We start from the raw sequence: 22197 nt of genomic DNA on the forward strand, positions 1-22197 counted from the left end.
AAATAGTGACCAAATAATTCCGACATTTAACAATTGTCAAGGGTAGTTGAAAAGACGTATAAAACATCTAGATCATACTATAGTGTTTATAAGTGGGGTGAATGCTTTCAGCCTTATCTCTATATGGCTTTTGGTTTTTAGTGTCTTTTTATTTCAGGACTTAAATGCAACCGTGTATTGCCTTTCTTCAATATTCAAGTAAATACCATGTAAAACAATATGTGAGCAAATGTAATACCGACAGCATGCGATATAAAATCATTTGCTCTTGATCTGATTACGTATTGCTCACAAAACTTTATCCATAATATTTTCTGTTATCATAAATGTATCAATTTATTGTTCATGATTATATATTCATGTAATCTCTACAAAGAGGAAATAAAGATATGAGTGAATGAATGAATGAGCGTGTGGTGTTTGTGTGTTTTGTTTTACTCAATGTTTCATTATTTTTCAGGTGCGTGCCTAACAGTTATCGCCTTTTTTTTCTGTTTCATAATCGCATTTACCTTTTTATTTAAATTCTTTCATTCGGAAAGATATACCTTGTGGTAGAAATGATTATGTCACAAGGACATTTTTGTTTTGCAAGTTTCCTGGATATTGGATTACAAACTTAAACCCATGGTTTCATAGAAATACGAAAATCTTTAATACATTATAGGACTATATATATTTCAAATTGATTTGAGTGCAGGGATCAATATGAATAATGACACTATTCCCAATAATATAACTTTATCAGAATGGAACATGGAAATAACGACCAGCTTATTGCCAAACATCATCATACTTTCCGTGTATCTTGCTCTTGGTATCTTTGGAAACGTCTTTGTGTTGATGGTTATGCATTTCAGATGAAGAAGGCATCAGATGAAAGATATTTCATACCAGTTTTAGCTTTATTTGATATGATAGCAACAATATATCTTGGAGTTCATTATATAGTTCAGTGTTTCTATCAGACGACATTTTCAAACAATATCTTATGCAAGACACTCGTGTTCTTTGTTGCAAATACTACTTATTACTCAGTTTTCATATTATTTATTATTGCAATTCAGAGATACATGAAACTTTGTATGCTTCAAAAACCATCTATGTCGATTTTGATGAGAAGAACTGCATTGTTTCTGGCCATTCTCTTATCCATTCTGTTCGCTTTACCGTTACTATTTTTATACGGCATCATTAAATACAAAAGCACTAAGTATGGTATCTCAGGAATGAGGTGTGGAAGATTGAAAGAAGGAAATTATTTAATCATGACTTTATATTCAATTGGATTTGGTATGTACGTCTTCGTCTTAGTAACAACACTTATCGTCATTTACAGCAAAATTCTAAAAACTGTGTTTCGTAACTTAAAGGAACACAAAAGTGACACCACATCTAAGAAAGAAATCGAAAAGACAGATGAAGATGAAAGTCGTCTTGATATTGGTTGTAAAGAAATTGAGGTGAGCATCACAGCTGCAAAGGCAGCAAAACAGGCAATGCTTCCAGAAACTTCGACAGATTCTGTCGGACAGCACGTCAGTAAAAACCCTGTAGCAAATACTGTGGAATCAGCTCTATCCGGGAAACGAAGAACACGAAATGAATAACTCGCAAAGTCACAATTATGTTTTTTATCATCACGACAGTATTTGTACTTTGTTATATACCAAAGGTTACAATTCTGTGTCTTGAAGGAATCTACGATGGGTTTTGGGAAAATATGTCCTCCTCGCTAAGACCTGCTGTGACCTTCCTATATCATATCTTCATTATCAATAATATAGTAAACCCTTTGATTTACGCTTTTATGGACATCGAGTTTCGGGATAACGCAGTAATTGTATTGAAACACATGTTTAATTTGTGTATAAAATAAAATATATAGATGCAAATTAAATACGATTGTTACAGGGTTTGTGTAAATCTAACCGCTCAGAACGAATTGTATTGAAGATGGATTTTAGTGTACAAAACAATAATTATTTACAATTCATGAATTGGAAATTTTAAGCTCTCTATGTCCATTCAGGTTTTTTAAATTTTTATTCAAAGCATAATTATTGATTCATGAATCAAAAAATAAACCTTTATCCTTTGGTATGGTAAAATAAAGCTGAAGTTGTGAATTATAGTTTATTAAAATACTTAAAACCAAACCCTGAATAATGCATATTTTTTTGGGCGAGTAATATATCAATGCTAAGTTTTTGTCCGATTTTCAATGAAACAACGATCCATCAAAAATCAAAGCACAAGCATGAAAACAAATGAAGGTCACTGCAGGGCCTTTGACAATGAACAGCATATACGTTTCAAACATATCTATCAATTGTTATTATTGCTCTTTTTTTCTGATTCATTTCTAGAAACCTTAAGGAGATAGTTAAATCTGCATTATGTATCATGAGGGCATGGGTGGGGTTTACATTTTGAATTATTTTATACGTGTCATTTTGGGCCTTATATAGCAAACTAGGGGATATGGGTCAGTTCGTTGTTGAAGGACGTACTGTAACCTATAGTTATTAACATCTTCGTCATTTGGTCTCTGGTAGAGAGTTGGTTTTTTTGCTATCATACTTTATATTCTTAGTTTTATATTTGATAAGCGTCCTTCCCTTGCATCAATTTGCCCCAAAGAACCCTATAATATATCTACTCTGTGTAGTATACTATTCAATTATCTTAGCAATGAAACTAGACTTAGTATATTTGTCGTAGTTACCATTCATTCCTGTTTCAGTTATTAAACATTTTACCAGGACATCACTGGGGTAAAGCTGATGACCGTAACTGCATTCACGGTCATCCCAAGATGTCGGATGAAAAATTAGGTCAGTTTTTTTATTGTCTGTTAAGGTGTTTCTACATCATTGTCTTTACAAAGCATACTTTGATACGATGTAAATTTATAAAAGATTCACATGGAAGTCACAAACCTCTACCGAGGAACGTGTATAAAACGGGAATTTGGATTTGAAAAATTCGCTAGGATGACCGTAAATCGTAATCGAGATGACCGTAACCGGACTAGCAATTCATAACAAGGCTGACCGTAATTGGTTAAAAGATGACCGTAAATTGTTAAGGATGACCGTAAATTGTTAAGGATGACCGTAACTTTTAAAGGATGACCGTCAATTCTAAGAAAAGTTCATATTTGTTTTCATAACTGTTTGTCGACTTTTTCTCAATAGGGGTTCGTAACGTTTAGCGGTTATAAATATGTTTTATCTATTTCTTTTCAACTATTTGCCGTATTTAGAGTTTATGACAATGATAGTAAATTGCATATTTCTCGTAAATAATTAAATATTTAAGGAATGACTGTAATATTTTTTTCTGTCTATGAAGAAATAACATAAAAAACTTGGTGCACACTGAATAATGCGCGTAGCATGCTATTTAACAGTGTGCATCACATTTTTTATGTTATTTCGAATAGACAGAAGAAATATTAGTCATTTCTTATAATTCAATTCTAAATGCCATTTTAAACCATAGAAAACCATGAAAAAACGTTGATGACGTCACGGTCTCATGAGAAAATTATGTCTATGGGCTCATAACAAAATAACGTAAGCCAATCAGAAGACGCGTTACATCCAAAATTAAATTATTTATTGATAACAACGTTAAAATTTGAATACAAATAAAATATTTTATTTTTCAAATCAGAGTCCCAAAGCGGGACAATTACCAATAATGAAAGTATATGCAACAAACATTGAAAATTATATAACGTGACAGATATTATAATAGACAAATGACAATAAATTTGTTCATCTGTATAGGAGACACCAATTCAAGGGACGGTGCTGTATGATATACTGTTGATTGCGATAGGCAATAACAGCAATCCTCTTCGTGTCAGAAGCAGATGAACAAAAATAAATAGAGAAACTGAATCCTGTCACTTAAAAAATATTTTTTTCACAAATAACAACAATAACTAATTTTGCGAAACATGGAATACAAATCTGCTATTTGCAGTGTTTAACCAGGAATATACACAACTCTTTTCATACAGTTGAGTTCTCACAAGACAGCAGCCGTAGCAATTTCTCTTGGGAATTTAGGTTAATGAAATTGGAACATGATTCAGATGTGATATAAATAGTGTCTGTCTTCGTTATATTTTGTGCAATAAAAGATAAAATGAACTTCATTTTCAATATTACCAGAATTACATTGCTGACATACGGTCTAAGGTTTGGAGGAGTATCCTGGTATCTTTCTATTTTAATCTGCAAATGGTGAGATGACACCCTCAATTTTGTTAATGATCTCCCACGCTAAAATGTTGTTATGATATTTATATAGATACTTTTTTAACCATAATTATCCTTAACTATCACATAAGTGCGGAGCTCTCCTTCTGATTTCTTGGTCAGCTGATCCTTCCAAAATTTGTATGCACGTCTCTTTCAATATTTTCCTGATGGTATTATTTGAAATATTTTCCCAATCATTTAGATTCGCAAAACCAGGAAGAGTTTTTAAAATGTGTTGGAGAAAGCTATACCATGACGATTTATACTGAGAATATAGAGATTTGAATGCTGGTATGCATCTTGTAATAAAGGAAATTATTCTTATTTTTTAGTCTAAGCCAATAATTCAAAACAGACCTCACTAATTAAAAGTACAGTGGAAAGTTAAAATAAGGCTGCAAAATTTGTGTTTTTATTTGTGCCGACCAGAATGAATTTACAAAATTTACTGTGTAGCTTTTCCAAGTTAAATTTGAATACATTTTATCCATGCAAATTAGTTGTTTCCATATCTAAATTTTGCTATCAAGGGATTGAATGAGCTCCAAATTTCACTTCCATATAGAGGAATAAGCTTAATAGCATACTCAAAAACATGCATACAGTACTAGTTTTTAAGGATTTAGAGATAATATGCCTATTAATATTTACATGGTCTAGAGATTTTTTGCAAATAGTTGGGAAGGTCATTGATGAAAATCTTAAACAGGTTAGGACTTATGTTATCTCCTTGTATAATTCCAAACTGTGTAGGGAAGAATATAATACAAATTGACAGCGATGCGACGAAAAGTTGAAGAAAAAAAAACATTGATTAAGCATAAGATTATCCAGCGAAATCAGATTAAAATCTTAACATCTGCCTTGAAATATACAAACAGTCCATTGACAACACCGGATCCGATGGAACTGCAAAATGTATTCGGCATTCAGTTGGTTTGACTGAGATTAAACCTTCCGTAACAAATGAAAAGCAATATGTTCAGTAAATGTTCCATTAGATAAGGATTTCAATACGGAAATGAAGTCTTCGTATCGCCCTATCTCTTTTAGTTTTGCTTCAATATTTGGCAATAGTTCATAAATATAAAAAAAAAAGATGTGGTATAATTGCTAATTAGACAACTCTCCAAAAGACAATTCTCCACTGGAGACCAAAATGACACAAAAATCAACAATTATAGGTTACCGGACGGTCTTCATCAATGAGCAAAGTACATACCGCATAGTCAGTATAAAAGGCCCTCTAAATAACAATGTAAAAGAAATTCAAACGAGAAAACTAACGACCTAATAAAGTTCATTTTTAATTCCGTTGGACACCCTTCTTGGACATAAGCGCCACTGACTTTAAAATTGGAGGAACATCTTTTGAATGCTATAGTTAGTTCTTCTAAATTTATAATTTGGTTTTCACTTGTATAATTTAGATTTTTTACAGGTGCCCTCCAATAATATATATGCAACACTATCGTGCAAAGTAGGTGCAACATATATACACCTGTTTCCTTTGGTTATACGTTACATGCAGGTTAAAATGTTTACATAGTAAGCACATTGTCTACAAGATAGCTCATGTTCAAAGCTAGCAAGATTCCTCTTTCATTCGGATACGATTTTCAGTTGGTGGAATATGTATTTGAAGCAAGTCTTATTTTCTTCTACCTATCGGATAATGCAGTCTTATAAATACGTTTTATACTAACACAATTAATTATTTGATACAAAAAAGGTAATACAAATACGGATATCTATTAGAATCGATGGTCATCCTTTATAAATTACGGTCATCCTTTACAAATTACGGTCATCTTTTTATCAATCACGGTCATCCTTGTTTTATGTTACGGTCATCTTGAAAATATTTTACTTGCGATTTACGGTCATCTTAGCGATTTTTTCAAATCCAATTTCCTGTTTCATACACATTTCTCGATAGTTATATGTGATTTCCGTGTGATTCTTTTATGCATTTACATCGTACCAATGTATGCTTTGTAAAAATTGCTTTAGAAACACTTAAACAGACAATACAAATACTGACCTAATTTTTCATCCGACATCTTGGGATGACCGTGAATGCAGTTACGGTCATCAGCTTTACCCCAGTGAGGACATACAGAGAGATTATCAAAGCAATTTGTAGTTAACTTGATGATATTATTGTGTATTGCATTTGTGTTTACAACCGATATAATTGTTTAGTGTATCATAATAATTCTGTAGATGTTTTTTTAAATTTAGTGTCGATGAATTGCTGTTTCATTTAAGTAAACCCTCATGTCCATTGATTTATAGGATTACGTACTAACACATTTTTGTGTGCCAGGCTTTCTGTGTATGTGTGATGTTATTTGAGGTATTATTTAAATTCTTTAAAAATAATGGTTAACCATATTTACGTCGAAATGATAATATTAGATACGGATGTTTTAATAAAGCATTCTTTTCTACATCCTGAATATTGGGTTACGAAAAACAAACTTTTAATATACACACAGAAACGAACAAAGATATAACAATGGATAAGCGTAATTCCCTTGTATCAATTTTCCCCAATGAACCTTATAATATATATACTCTGTGTAAAACACGTCCACATTATCTTAGCAATTATATTGCCTTACAATGAAGTTGTGACAATAATGTGTGGTATATATTTGACGTAGTTACCATTCATTCCTGTTCCAGTAAACAAAAAACTTATAAAACATTATACAAGGACATGCAGAAATCATCAAAGCAATTTGTATTTTACTTGATGATATTATTGTGTGTTACATCTGTGTTTACATAATTTGTAGTGTATTATGATAATTATGTCTTTTGGATTTTAGTGTTGAAGAGTTGCTGTCTCATTTAATTATACATGTTTGTTTGCCAGGCTTTTTGTGTTATATGTGTGAAGTTATTTGAGTTATTATTTAAATTCTTTAAAAATAATGGTTTACCATTGTGTCGAAATGATAATATTGGATACGGATGATTTACTAAAGCATTCTTTTCTACGTCCTGAATATTGTGTTACGAAAACAAACTTTTAATAAAGGCTGCAGAGGTATACCTCTGTTCGAAATTCATAAATCGATTGAGAAAAAAACAAATCCGGGTTACAAGCTTAAACTGAGGGAAACACATCAAATATAAGAGGAGAACAATGACACAACAGAAACACAAAATTAAAATATAACACACACAGAAACGAACTAAGATAACACTGGTCATTCCCCTGACTTGGTACAGGACATTTTAAGTAAAAGAAATGGTGGGTTAAACTTTGTTAAACATAGAAATCGTTAAACCATTAATAGCCACAAATAGTAAAGATAATCTTTTCCTTTGGTAGGATCGAAGTCCTCAGTATTTTGAAAAGTCATAGTAAGTCATGGAAACAGTCACGAAAGTACTCAGATTTAAGATAAGAAATTCAGGTAAGTTCATACCAACAACTATTATCACTAAAACGATCGCACATAAACATGTATCAATAATGACTAGACTGCTTCTACAAAGTTCCTTTCAAGTATTGGCCTACTAATTGACCAGAAAATTATAAAAACTTCGCTTAACATCTGCATCCAGTTAAAGGATAACTGTATATAAAACTCTCTTTTGTGTTCAACAATCACAAAGAAACTCGTCTTACAAATATCAATATTATCAACAACTTGTCACGTCAGTCATAATTGAACTGTAAGTGTGCATTTCAACATACCTTCTTTCGTATAATTTATTTGTTATTGACGATTTATAGATCAATATGGACTTTTGCTATCCACCAAAGATCAAAGCGCAAGAATGAAAAAAGAAAGTAGGTCACTGCAGGGCCTTTGACAATACACATCCTATATGTCAAACATTCTTATTCATTTACTGTTTACTTGAGATAATTCAAACTTCATAATGTACTATGATGGTATGGATTGTTTAATATTTTTAATTATTTGACAGGTGTCATTTCGGGGCCTTTTGTATCTGACTATGCGGTAAACTGTTTGCTCATTTTTGAAGGCCGAACATTAACCTATTGTTGTTTACTTCTACTTCATTTGGTCTCTGGTAGAGACTTGTTTCATTGGCAATCACACTTCATATTGTTAGTTTAATATTGGATATAAGCGCCATTTCCTTGTATCAATTTTCCACAATTATGATGTATCTTCTCTGTGTAAAACACTGCCACATTATCTCAAAAAAACAATTGTCTTACAGCATAAGTAATTTGATCCATTTCCAATTCATTCCTATTTCAGTAATACAGTTGATGAAAGTTTTTACCAGGACGTACAGAGAGATTTTTAAAGCACTTTGTCTTTAACTTGATGATGTTATTGTTTGTTTCATTTGTTTTTACCACTGATAAAATTTGTAGTGTTTTATGATAATTCTGTAGATGTCTTTTAAATTTTAGTGTTGAAGAGTTGCTGTCTCAAATTTTAAAAGTGTACCCCCATCTTCGATTATTAATAGAAAAGTTTTATCACTTCTTTGTTTGTCATGTTTTTGTGTATGTGCGGTGTAATATAACTGATAATTTAAATCCTTTAACAATTAAGTGTTACGTTCGTGTTTAAATAATAATACTGGATACGGATATTCCAACAATGCATTATTTTAAGAAAGGAAACTACATCCTTGATATTGTGTTACGAAAAACAATTTTTAAACTTGGCTAACATAGAAATCATTATATCGTTAATACATTACACGTCTTCATTTGTTATAACAAGTGTTTTGAATATCAGCAAAGAGATTAATATGAATAATAACACTATTCCAAATAATATAACTTTATCAGAATGGAACATGGAAATAACGACCAGCCTATTGCCAAATATCATCATACTTTCCGTTTATCTTGTTCTTGGTATTTGTGGAAACGTCTTTGTGTTGATGGTGTATGCATTTCAAATGAAGAAGGTATCAGATGAAAGACATTTCATTCCAATTTTAGCTTTCTTTGACATGATAGCAACATTATATCTTGGAGTTCATTATATTGTTCAGTGTTTTTATCAGACGACATTTTCAAACAACATTCTGTGCAAGACACTTGTGTTTTTTGTTGCAAATACTACCTATTACTCAGTTTTCATATTATTTATTATTGCAATTCAGAGATACATGAAACTTTGTATGCTTCAAAAACCATCTATGTCGATTTTGATGAGAAGAACTGCATTGTTTCTGGCCATTCTCTTATCCGCTCTGTTCGCTTTACCGTTACCATTTATATACGGCACCATTAAATACCAAAGCACTGACTATGGTATCTCAGGAATGAGGTGTGGAAGATTAAAAGAAGGAAGTGGTGTCATCATGACTTTATATTCGATTGGATTTGGTATGTACGTCTTCGTCTTAGTAACAACACTTATCGTCATTTACAGCAAAATTCTAAAAACTGTGTTTCGTAACTTAAAGGAACACAAAAGTGACACCACTGGTTCTACGAAAGAAATCGAAAAGACAGATGGAGATGGAAGTCGTCCTGATATTGGTTGTAAAGAAATAGAGGTGAGCATTATATCTGCAAAAGCAGCAAAACAGGCAATGATTCCCGAAACTTCGACAGATTCTGTCGGACAGCACGTCAGTAGAAGCCCTGTAGCAAATACTGTGGAATCAGCTCTATCCGGGAAACGAAGAACACGAAATGAAATAACTCGCAAAATCACAATTATGTTTTTTATCATTACGACAGTATTTGTACTTTGTTATATACCAAAGGTTACAATTCTGTGTCTTGAAGGAATCTACGATGGGTTTTGGGAAAATCTGTCCTCCTCGCTAAGACCTGCTGTGACGTTCCTGTATCATATCTTCATTATCAATAATATAGTAAACCCTTTGATTTACGCTTTTATGGACATCGAGTTTCGTGATAATGCAGTAATCTTTTTGAAACGCATGTTTAATTCGTGTATGAAATGAAATATCAAGATGCAAACTTAAATACGATTTTTACAAACAAACAAAAATCTCACCGTTCAGAACAAATTGTAAAGAAGATTGATTCTAGTGAACATAATTATATTTGTTTTCAATTCTTGAACAAAAATTTTAGCTTCCTTTGTTCATTCATTTCTTTTTTATTATTATTAAAAGCAAAATTATTGATTCATAAATCATGAAATAAATTTTTTATCCTTTGTTTTTTTACAATTAAGCTGAAGTGGTGAACTATAGTTCATTAATTGTAAAATACGTTTGTTATATAAGAGTAATATACATGATATATCGATGCAAAGTTTTGGTCCGATTTCCAATGAGACAACGATCCATCAAAGATCAAAGCATAAGAATGAAATCAAATGCAGATCACTACAGGGCCTTTGATAATGAGCAGCATATATATACGTATCAAACATATCTATTACTAGTAGTTGTTGTTATTTTTCTTTATTTCTCATTTATTTTTAGTATACTGGAGGAGATAATTTAAACTGCATACTGTATCATGAGAGTCTGGATGGGGTTTTCATCTTGAATTAATGTATACGTATCATTTCGGGGCCTTAAACAGCCGACTTTGCGGTGTTTGTTTGCTCATTGTTGAAGGACGTACGGTAATCTCTAGTTCTTCAACTTCTTCTTTTGGTCTCTGGTAAAGGGTTGTTTCTTTGGCACTCATACCTCATACTCTGAGTTTTATATTGGATAAGCGTCCTTCCCTTGTATCAATTTTCGCCAATGAGAGTTATAATATATCTACTCTGTGTAAAACACTACCACATTATCATAGCAATGAAATTGTCTTACAATAAAACTAGGAGTAAGTATATGTGTTGTAGTTACCATTAATTCCTATTCCAGTAAAACGTTATAAAACATTATACCAGGACGTGCAGAGAGATTATCAAAGCAATATTTATTTAACTTGATAATATTATTGTGTGCTGCATTTTGTGTTTACTACCGATATCATGTGTACTGTGTTATGATCATTTTGTAGATGCCGTTTGGTTTTAAATGTCTTATTGAAGTATACCCCCATCTCCATTTATTAACAGTTTACAGCAATTCTTCCCTGAATCATTGTTCAAGTTCCTAACAAAATTTGAGAACATACTTTTATTTATTATATATGTTTAGTTATTGGAATGAAGAAAGCTTTAATTTGGAAAAAAATAGTATATTAAGTTTTTTTGTTCAATGTATTTCAACGAAAACATTTTACATTTGTATATGACTTTGTGTAGATATAAGTGACATGATGTCACACATATTTAGGGTAATAACGTCTTTCCAACCACGACTGACATCTATGACATGATGTTATACTACAGATAAGGGGTTTGATAAAGACTTTTAAAACGTGACTGATATCGAAATAATCACGGATGGCTGAGCACAATTGATTATAATATACTAACAATTTACTTCTTTTATCTATTTAGTATATAATAAAAGACCAGGATGTAACACAATCCAACAGATGGACTTCTTCAGTTTCAATGATTTTATTAAATTGAACACAATAGGTGTTCATATGAAGAATTATCTCGTATACTAGTATTCAAATTTTAAAAATTTTTTGTTCCTTGTGAAATTAAAATAGGAATGAATAAAAGTGGAAAAAATATGGTCTCGTTTTGCTAGTTGGCTTCTATCAAGTACACCTGTCTAAGGCAACACGTACGGTATCCAGATCAGAATCAGTATTCAAAATATAGCTTGTATTACAAGACAAAATGTGAACAACAGAAATGTAAATAATAATAGAACATTCAATACTTCAAACCCGATAGAACTTAAATTTTAAGGAACTGCCACACAAATCCAAAGTGAGAACCAGTTTTCTAGGAATGAAAGTACCGCTTTCAGTTAATCTAGTTTATTATTGACCAACATTTAATAAAACTATTCTGCCTTAGCAACATAATTGACAAAACAAAAAAGAACGTATCTATAGAGGGATGGGATATGGGTGTTTGATCCAAACCTCTTTAAAACCTACAATAGAAAAACAAACCGTTTTCGCCATCAAGCATTGGCAAGATCATGGATAAATATGAACTCATCAAAAGCAGGAAATAATTACACTTATATATCTTAATTGAATAAACTCATCATTGATACCAGGCCAAAATTCAGTATATACGCCAGACGCGCGTTTCGTCTACAGTAGACTCATCAGTGACGCTCGAATCCAAGAATGTTAAAAAGGCAAAATAAAGTACGAAGTTGGAAAGCATTGATGACCGCAATTCCTAACAGTTTTGCCAAATACAGCTAAGGTAATCTATGCCTGATTTACTAGTAGTAATGTACAACAGAAAACTATCAAAAGTAAGTGTGAGGATTGTTGGTCAAGAATAAATCAGGTCTACGAAACAAATCGAGAGTACCAGATACTTAAATTACAATGAATATCTGTGAATATTTTCCCTAGAAAATTTATATTATACGAGCTTGCGAATGGCTTCACCCCAGGCCAATACAGCAAGCATCGGACCAATAACAAGGCCAATACAGAATACTTACGTAATTATATCATAAGGATGTCCAGTACGTTCATATCGACAATTATAGTAGCTGAACATTTGTCTCAAAAACGACTGAACGTCTTTGTATTGGTCTACTAATCTACAAGAAAATTTATAAATTTTATTCTATATTTGCATCGAGTAAATTATCATGAAAAAGCAGAACAGCAAATATTTCAGTTCTACTGATTTCAGCTAGTTCAACTTTAAATAGACTCGTTTTCACTCGTGTCTGGAGCACATACAAATGTTCAATCCTGGTATCAATGATGAGTTTCATTTCAAATATCAACATTGTCCGGACAAGCAGAAATACTTAACGTAAGTGTCTAGTAACCAACCAGACACTGGTTGTATTTATTGATTGAAATTTAAATAAGGAGATGTAATTTGCTTTGTTAATTCAACACCTAGCATTTAAAGATCAAGCACAAAAATGAAAAAAAAATACACCCAGGTCACCGTACGGTCTTCGAAAACGATCAAACAATACATATCGAACATATTTATCAAGTGCCATTTTATTTTCTATTTTAACAGATTTGTTTTAGGGTAAACTGGAGATAACTCAATTTGTATAATATCAAATCTCCGTTAAAATTCATTTCACGTCAGATACATACTAATGATGTCACTTGTAGAGCATAAAATGCCAACCCCTTGGATACACGTTCTCTCTGTTTATTTTTGGTAAGAATAGTTTTCAAAGATACCAGGATTATAATTTTGTACGCCAGACGCGCGTTTCGTCTACATAAGACACATCAGTGACGCTCATATCAAAATATTTACAAAGACAAACAAGTACAAAGTTGAGGAGCATTGGGGATCCAAAGTTGGGCCAAATACTGGGATAAGAAAATCCTTAGTTTTTCAATAAATTCAAAGTTTTGTAAACAGGAAGTTTATAAATATGACCACACTATTCATATTCAAAAAGAAGTGCAATGCTTAATCTTAAGGTTTCAGCAACATGTTGGTTTTACCCCGCAAAGTCATGTGGTTCCCTCGACCCATGGTTTTAATATTTTGACTGTTCACCGTTTTACCTTAAGTTTGCCGACAAAAAAAATAATCATGCTTATCGTGGCATCATTAATATAGTTGCACACAAGTGGCTTTCATTTTTATCAAGATGTTCTTGTTGACATTTATGATGTACTTACTGTGTCCAACCATATTATATAAGTAAACACCGCGATTTTCCAATTTACAGTGGATTCATTTATATTCATGAGTATCAATTTTCGTTGATTGCTGAAAACTTGCATATTCGTGGATTTGCCAATCTCTGCATACAAAGTCTATTGAAAACATCATATTCGTGGAACATTTGAATTCGTGGTTAACCTGTACACACGAAAACCACGAAAATGTGTATCCAACGAATAATAATGAATCCACAGTAGTTAAACTGTTTACAACGAATCTAGGTATAACTATAACTAATGTGGTTACCATTCCGTTATAAGTGATAAAACTTGCAAATAAATTATTCAAGCAATTTCTTTTGTCTCCGGTGATATGATTTTTTGTTGCCTTTGTTATACTACGACTGTAATTGCTGAAGTGTTATTTTGTAATGTAAGACTCTTCTCTTACGTGAGGGAATGGTAGCGCACTTACGAAACATAAAAACAACACTTTATAAATGTCTTGCCTTCGAAGCACAGGGACGCAAATTGTCGACTGTTTAAGGAACTGTTTGATGTGTAGGAACTGAAACATACATCACAAATAATTTGCAATATCCATCTAATCTCAATTTGTTTCTATCCTGCCAAGTTTTTTATGTGCCTATTAACAGTCATGATTCTGCAACCCATTGTTTGCCTTTTCTGCCTTTTTATTTTAAAGTCTTTTGTTTTCTTTATGTGCAAAAAATCGGGTTTTTCTGCTTTCTCTTTTGTTTCACATCTTGCCTGTTTATGTCCTTTTTTGGTCTTACATACGTTGGTCTGTATCTGTGCGCCTTCGATTGCTTTTGGTCACTGAAAACCAGACAAAATCTTAATTTTTTACTCATTATGAAAGAATAGGATTCTCACTTGAAGGATTTTAAAAAGCTGTAGAAAACAAATGCTCTCAGGTTTATAATTTGTATAAAGACAATAACATAATAAATCGTTCTTCAAATTGGTATTTTAGCTTATCGATTTATGAATAATCATACCTATGATGTCCAAACATAAGGTATGCCGAAAGATTTTTGTTAAAAGAGCCTCCTGTCTTTTGCGTATAATACTGATAATTTTGATGATTCATAGTTTGAAAGACTTCTAAAATTTTCGTTTTGTTTTTCTCCTTTGCTTCTATGTTCTGGGTAGTTATGGCTATCACACAAGATCTTGTCTTTCTGTACTGTATTACTATTAACAGGTATGACCTGCCAAACACAAAAACATAAACCAATGAAAAATTAAAGACTGAAAAGCTGGGCCCAAAATTTAACAATCTTTGTTAATTCCCTTTAAAATTTGATCAGGGATTTGAAAATTGGAAAGGGTTTTTGGATAATTATTAATACGTCTCGCTCATGCTAGACATGCATAACGTCATTAAATGGTCAGAACGTTTCTGACCTCTAGATGTCTTTTAGATTTTAGCTTCGCTGAGTTGATATTTCATTGAAATAAAGACTGTTTCTATTGTTCGTATTAAAATTATACCACTTTCTTTGTGCTTGTGTTCATTCTATTGCATACGAGTGACTCATCCAAATTCAGCCGTTTGATGCGCTAATTTTTAAGTAATAGTCCTGAGTACAATATGATGTAGTGTGACTTTTGGTGTTGTTTTTTTTAACTTCTAAGATTTTTCTATTATATTATACAAGTGTATCAACTTGTTCTGTTTTAAATCTATTAGCTCATTGTTATTTATTCAAATTCATTGATTATAAATGTTCATCCGTTTGTACAAATAATAATATAATAAGGACATTTCTATATTGCAATGTTTTATGGAAGGAAAAACTTCCTCATATCATGTTTCAAATTATAATTCATTACCATGATATTCAATCGGAATTTCCATACCGACGTATACAATGTGTGGTGGGTTTTGCGTTAGTCTCCAATCAAGTGATCTTTTATTTCCTTCTAGATTTGAAGCAGGTTTGGATATTATATTAATATATTACACATGTAACAGGCACGTCAGCTTTTCCAATTTTTTTCTTTCAAATTCTAACATTTCTACTGTTTGCGGAAATAATGACATATGAGAATATTGACATGCCCTTTTTTTTAAACAAAGACAAGACTTCCCGGACTCAACTTCAACCTTTGGTTTTTGCCATTGAGGAAATAGTCAATACAATTATGCTTTGAATATTAAACAAGAGTGATTAAATATGGATACCAATATTATCCTCAATAATATTACATTATCGGAATGGAACGAAGAAATTACTAACAGCCTAGTGCCGAACATTATCTTTCTCTCCATTTATATTGCCCTTGGTACAATTGGAAACGTCTTTGTATTATTGGTTTATGCATTCCAGATGAAGGAAGCATCAGAAGAAAGATATTTCATACCAATTTTAGCCTTCTTTGATATGATAGCAACTATATATCTTGGAGTTTATTATATTTTTCTGAGTTTCAATCAGACGATATTTTCAAACAACGTTTTATGCAAGACACTCGTGTTTTTTGCAGGAAATACCACATATACCTCGGTCTTTATATTGTTCATTATTGCAATTCAAAGATATATGAAGGTATGTAGGCCACAGAAACAACCCATGTCGATTTCTGTGAAAATAACAGCATTGTTACTGGCATTTTTAATGTCCGTGATTTGCGCTTTACCATTACCATTCGTATTTGGTACTATTCCTTTCCACAACATTGACTATGGAATCTCCGGAATGAGATGTGGAAGGTTGAAAGATGGGAATCCTTTCCTCAGGACTGTATACTCAGTTGTAGCTGGTTTGTTCGTCTTTGTAATAGTAACATCTCTTATTGTTATTTACGGTAGAATAATAAACACAGTGTTTCGTCGATTACAAGTTAATAAAAAAGACCTACGGAGTAATGAGAAAAGAAGCGAAACAACTGATATAGACGAAAACAATCCAGTCGCTGATGGTTTTAAAGGTATAGAAATGATAAAGATAACAGACAAAACAATAAAACATCCCAAAACACTACAAACTAAAACAAATCTTACAGGACATAATATGGAATCAGCTGCAACAAAAAAAAGAAGAACAACAAATCGTCGATTGACCTATAAACTTACAGTAATGTTCTTTATTATAACTACAGTATTTTTACTTAGTTATATTCCGAAGGTGGTATTACTATTCCTTGAAGGAATCAATGAAGATTTTTGGGAAAAACTATCAGCTTCGCAAAGACCTGCTGTGACGTTCCTATACCATATCTTCATTCTTCATAATATAGTAAACCCTATAGTTTACGCTTTTTTTTATATCGAGTTTCGCCAAGATGCAAAAAAGTTTTTGTGTCCTGTTAAATTGTTATACGATGGTGACTGATGTACCCATATTTTGACTATTTTATTAATTGTGACTGTATATTTAACGCATCATGTAAATGTAGCGGAATTTGATGAGACTGTTATTAAAGTGAGAGGGATAGCGCTATAGAACCAGGTTTAATCCACCATTTTCTACATTTGAAAATGCCTGTACCAAGTCAGGAATATGACAGTTCTTGTCCATTCGTTTTTGATGCGTTTTGCTTTTTGATTTTGCCATGTGATTATGGACTTTCCAAATTGATTTTCCTCTGAGTTCAATATTTTTGTGATTTTACTTATTATTATTGAAACGTTTGTTCATAACACCGTGTATTTGCTCTTCAGGAATTTAATTGTAATATCAAATGTGTTGTAAAAATTCTATCAAGGGTCACAAACAATTGTATTCTTAGTACATTTTTGGTGTAAATAAAGTAAATGTTAGGACCATATAAAAGGCTGCAATGGTGAACTGTAGTTGATTACTTACCAGAGAGAGATAAAGATTTGGAAAAGTAGTAAAACAAATACGAATGTATGGATGTTAAAAAGAGTAAATCTGACTCAGACTCAAGGTAATCTTACTCATTAATAAAGAGAAACATAGGATTAACTAAAGGAGTAGTTTCGGTAAGGTCCTAAAATGGCCCCCTTATTTAGCTTAAATTTCAAATTATGATATATTGACCAATATGACAATGAAACATTGCTAATATATAAACTAAATATGAAATAAGCAATTTTTTGAATATTTAAATTTCCACGCAAAAGTCAATGAAAATGGGTAAATTCCCATCGCCTCAATTTGGTTGAAATTCGGCAAATTTTGTCAAATATTGCCAAAATGCCTTATCGTCATCTTTTTTGGATGTAAAAATCAACGCTTTGGAATAAAACTTTGGCAAAATAGTTAATTTTAATTTTCTCACATGTGTGAGAGTCAACTTAAATCATAACATTTTTTTATCTTGTGGAATTGAACTTTAGAATCGGGGCCACTTATGGCCCTTACCGAACTTACTGCTTTCAGTTGGTCACTTAGACTTCCTCCAATAACAAGGTGTTGTAAGTCGAGCTTTTATTAGTAAATCTATTATTATAGATAGAATATAATAGATACAAATGTATCATGAATTATAAATATGATTTAGCTGAATTCAACACAGATTATCCACGAAACATGTTTATTATAACACGTTAAGAATTTTACAGTCAATATTATTTTCCGGTATGTTACAACATGTACAAATGATTTTATTATTATTTTTTTTAGGGTTGAATGAATATTATCACCTCTATGGAAAATTATTTATGCATGCATACATTTTATCATTCAGTTCATTCATAAGTCTTCTTGATTTATTTCTTTGGCATCTGGTGAAGCAGACACTTAATATATTTCAATTCAAAGCTTTACATTTAGCCACTTCTCATTGAAGGAAGTGAAGTTGCGGCATATTATAAACCCCGCAAAACATGGTTAAACCGACCAGTTTCGTTTCCCCACTAGTAATAAGGAGAAGTCATAATATTTATATATAGCTACATTTATATTTTTGTAAAAGTTACAGAATTAAATGTAGCTGAATTAAAGTTGTTATTCAATTTTTTTTTTTAGAAGAAATTAGATATTTGAAATGCCCTGAGAGGAAAATTACCTCTGATTACTTGTCTTAAGGATGTTCGCTTCTAAGTTTCATAATAACAAGCTTTTAAAAGACTGTCATAAACTGCTAAAATATATATGAAGGAAATGAAATAGCAGAAACAAATGAAGGGTCGTGTATATAAAAAAAGGAGAAGTACTATGATTGCCAATATGACACCTCTCCGAAAGAGACCAAATAACATAGAAATTAACAACCATAGGTCACATTACGGACGTCAACAATGAGCAAAGCCCATACAGTATAGTCAGCTATAAAAATTTCGAAATGGTAAATGATAAACTATTCAAACGAGAAAACTAACAGCATCATTTATATACAAAAAATTAACGAAAAACAACTATGTTACAACAACCTACAACCACTAAACTGCAGGCTTTACTTGGAACAGGCACATACATACAGAATGTGGCGGGCTACAATGTTAGCTGGATCCAAACCCTCCCTTAACCTGGGTCATAAGTGTAACAATACAAATTAAGAGAAATTTTCCTAAATAAGACATAAAAAATCTGGTGGAAAATAATTCTCTCTCGATAACCATAAAATTTAACAATGACTCCCTTTTCCACTTAAAAATTCATAACAAGGATTTTATTGGATTTTTGAATATGACTGTTTTAACTTTATGTAGTAATAAGTAAAATTAAAAAAAAATGAACTTCGAAAAACACTCAAAAATAAAAGTTCCTAATCAAATGAGAAAATCTAAATAGATATAGGAAGATGTGGTGTGAGTGCCAATGAGACAACTCTCCATCCAAATAACAATTTAAAAATTAAACCATTATAGGTTAAAGTACGGCCTTCAACACGGAGCCTTGGCTCATTCACACCAAAACATTCGTTTAAAAATTATGAAAAGAAAAGAAAAATTAAGTATGGAGAAAAAGTTTAATGGGCACTACATGGATAAAATCTTAGGATTCCAGATATCTGGCATTAAGTTCAAAAACTAGAAGAGCAAACATCCTTAAATTACACAAAATTTAATTCACCTATTCCGTTGTGCCAAGAAACGAGACGGACTCTTAACAAATCAATGTGTTGATAGTTATAAGAAAATGTGGTATGAGTGCCAATGAGACAACTCTCCATCCAAGTCACAATTTTTAAAGTAAACCATTATAGATCAAAGTACGGTCTTTAGCACAGAGACTCGGCTCACACCAAAAAGCAAGCTATTAAAAGCCCCCAAAAATACTAGGGAAAACCCATTCAAACGGGAAAAAAACAGCGTTCTAGTCTATATAAAAAAACTGGAACCGATAAACACATATTAACCACATCAACAAACGACAACTACTGAACATCAGATTCCTGACTTAGTACAAGTGCAAACAATAGCAGCAGATTTAAACGTTTTAATAGGTACCAGCCTTAACCCTTATCTGAAACAAAAATGTAACATCACAACAAAGAAGACACACTATAAAATATGCATTTAAATTTCTTACCTCAATCAAAAAAATTGTCAGGATTCCGCGGAACCCAGTGTCTCGCCTACTTTTGCTGTAAATTGCAGGCTCGTCAAAAATGAGGAAAAAAATCAATAAAAATATTCCTCTTGATACTATCTTTTGATTGTAAGAAGCTTCTCTCTAAGTTTGGTAAAAATCTAGGATAGTTAATGAATCTAATAAATGTTTTGAAAACTTTAACTGCAGACTGTATGTAATGTTAACTGGAAGAAAATCTAAGTCCATTTAAAAGTAAAATACAGAAAAAATGGAGTTATCTTTTAACAAAATTTACTTCTGGATACTGTCTAATGATCATAAACAAGCTTTGCCAAGTTTAGTAGAAATCCAGTATAGTTTAAGAAAGTTATTAAAATTTTAAAAACTTTAACCACAGAGTGAATGTAATGTTTCCCCAAAGAAAAACTAAGTCCATTTAAAAGTAAAATACGGAAAAAATGGATTTTATTTTTTTACTAAATTTTCTTCTGGATACTATCTTATGATCATAAATAAGCTTCTGTCCAAGTTTGGTACAAACCCAGGATAGTTTAAGAAAGTTATTAAAATTTTAAAAACTTTAACCACAGAGTGAATGTTATGTTTCCCCGCAGAAAAAACTAAGTCCATTTATAAGTTAAATACGGAAAAAATGGAATTATCTTTTAACAAAATTTACTTCTGGATACTATCTTATGATCATAATTAAATAAGCTTCTGGACAAGTTTGGTATAAACCCAGGATAGTTTAAGAAAGTTATTAAAATTTTAAAAACTTAAACCACAGAGTGAATGTAATGTTTCCCCGCAGAAAAACTAAGTCCATTTAAAAGTAAAATACGGAAAAATGGATTTATTTTTTTACTAATTTTTCTTCTGGATACTATCTAATGATCATAAACAAGCTTTGCCAAGTTTGGTAGAAATCCAGGATAGTTTAAGAAAGTTATTAAAATTCTAAAAACTTTAACCACAGAGTGAATGTAATGTTTTCCCTAAAGAAAAACTAAGTCCATTTAAAAGTAAAATACGGAAAAAATGGATTTATTTTTTTACTAATTTTTCTTCTGGATACTATCTAATGATCATAAACAAGCTTTGCCAAGTTTGGTAGAAATCCAATATAGTTTAAGAAAGTTATTAAAATTTTAAAAACTTTAACCACAGAGTGAATGTTATGTTTCCCCAAAGAAAAATTAAGTCCATTTAAAAGTAAAATACGGAAAAAATGGATTTATTTTTTTACTAAATTTTCTTCTGGATACTATCTTATGATCATAAATAAGCTTCTGTCCAAGTTTGGTACAAACCCAGGATAGTTTAAGAAAGTTATCAAATTTTAAAAACTTTAACTACAGAGTGAATGTACATGTAATGTTTCTCCGCAGAAAAAACTTAGTCCATTTCTAAGTTAAATACGGAAAAAATGGAATTTTATTTTCACAAAATTTACTTCTGGATACTATCTCATGATCATAAACAAGCTTCTGTCTAAGTTCCGTAGAAATCCAGTATAGTTTAAGAAAGTTATTAAAATTTCAAAAACTTTAACCACAGAGTGAATATTTGTTGACGCCGCCGACGACACCGACGACGACGGAAAGTAGGATCGCTTAGTCTCGCTTTTTCGACTAAAGTCGAAGGCTCGACTAAAACATATTATTTGGATCTCATTAACAGGTTTAACCCCGCCGCATTTTTGCGCCTGTCCCAAACCAGGAGCCTCTGACCTTTGTTAGTCTTGTAATATTTTTAATTTTAGTTTCCTTTGTATAACTTGGAGTTTAGTATGGCGTTCATTATCACT

The 22197-nt window shown here is 31.7% G+C and overlaps 2 protein-coding genes and 1 pseudogene across 2 annotated transcripts; all 3 read left to right on the forward strand.

Moving 5' to 3' along the window:
* The first annotated feature begins 708 nt into the window (after positions 1–708).
* Positions 709–1879, forward strand: LOC134722793 (uncharacterized; annotated as a pseudogene).
* Positions 1880–8969: 7090 nt separating this feature from the next.
* On the forward strand, positions 8970–10331 carry LOC134723527 (growth hormone secretagogue receptor type 1-like). Its single transcript, XM_063587116.1, has one exon. The coding sequence runs from the start codon at positions 9036–9038 to the stop codon at positions 10209–10211; it is 1176 nt and encodes a 391-aa protein (XP_063443186.1). The 5' UTR covers positions 8970–9035; the 3' UTR covers positions 10212–10331.
* Positions 10332–16121: 5790 nt separating this feature from the next.
* On the forward strand, positions 16122–18546 carry LOC134722795 (cholecystokinin receptor type A-like). Its single transcript, XM_063586421.1, has 2 exons — positions 16122–17239; positions 18537–18546. The coding sequence occupies exons 1-2, from the start codon at positions 16122–16124 to the stop codon at positions 18544–18546; spliced, it is 1128 nt and encodes a 375-aa protein (XP_063442491.1).
* Positions 18547–22197: the final 3651 nt, after the last annotated feature.

Source organism: Mytilus trossulus, chromosome 6 (genome assembly GCF_036588685.1).
Source record: "Mytilus trossulus isolate FHL-02 chromosome 6, PNRI_Mtr1.1.1.hap1, whole genome shotgun sequence".
In the NCBI taxonomy this organism is placed as follows: Eukaryota; Metazoa; Mollusca; class Bivalvia; order Mytilida; family Mytilidae; genus Mytilus; species Mytilus trossulus.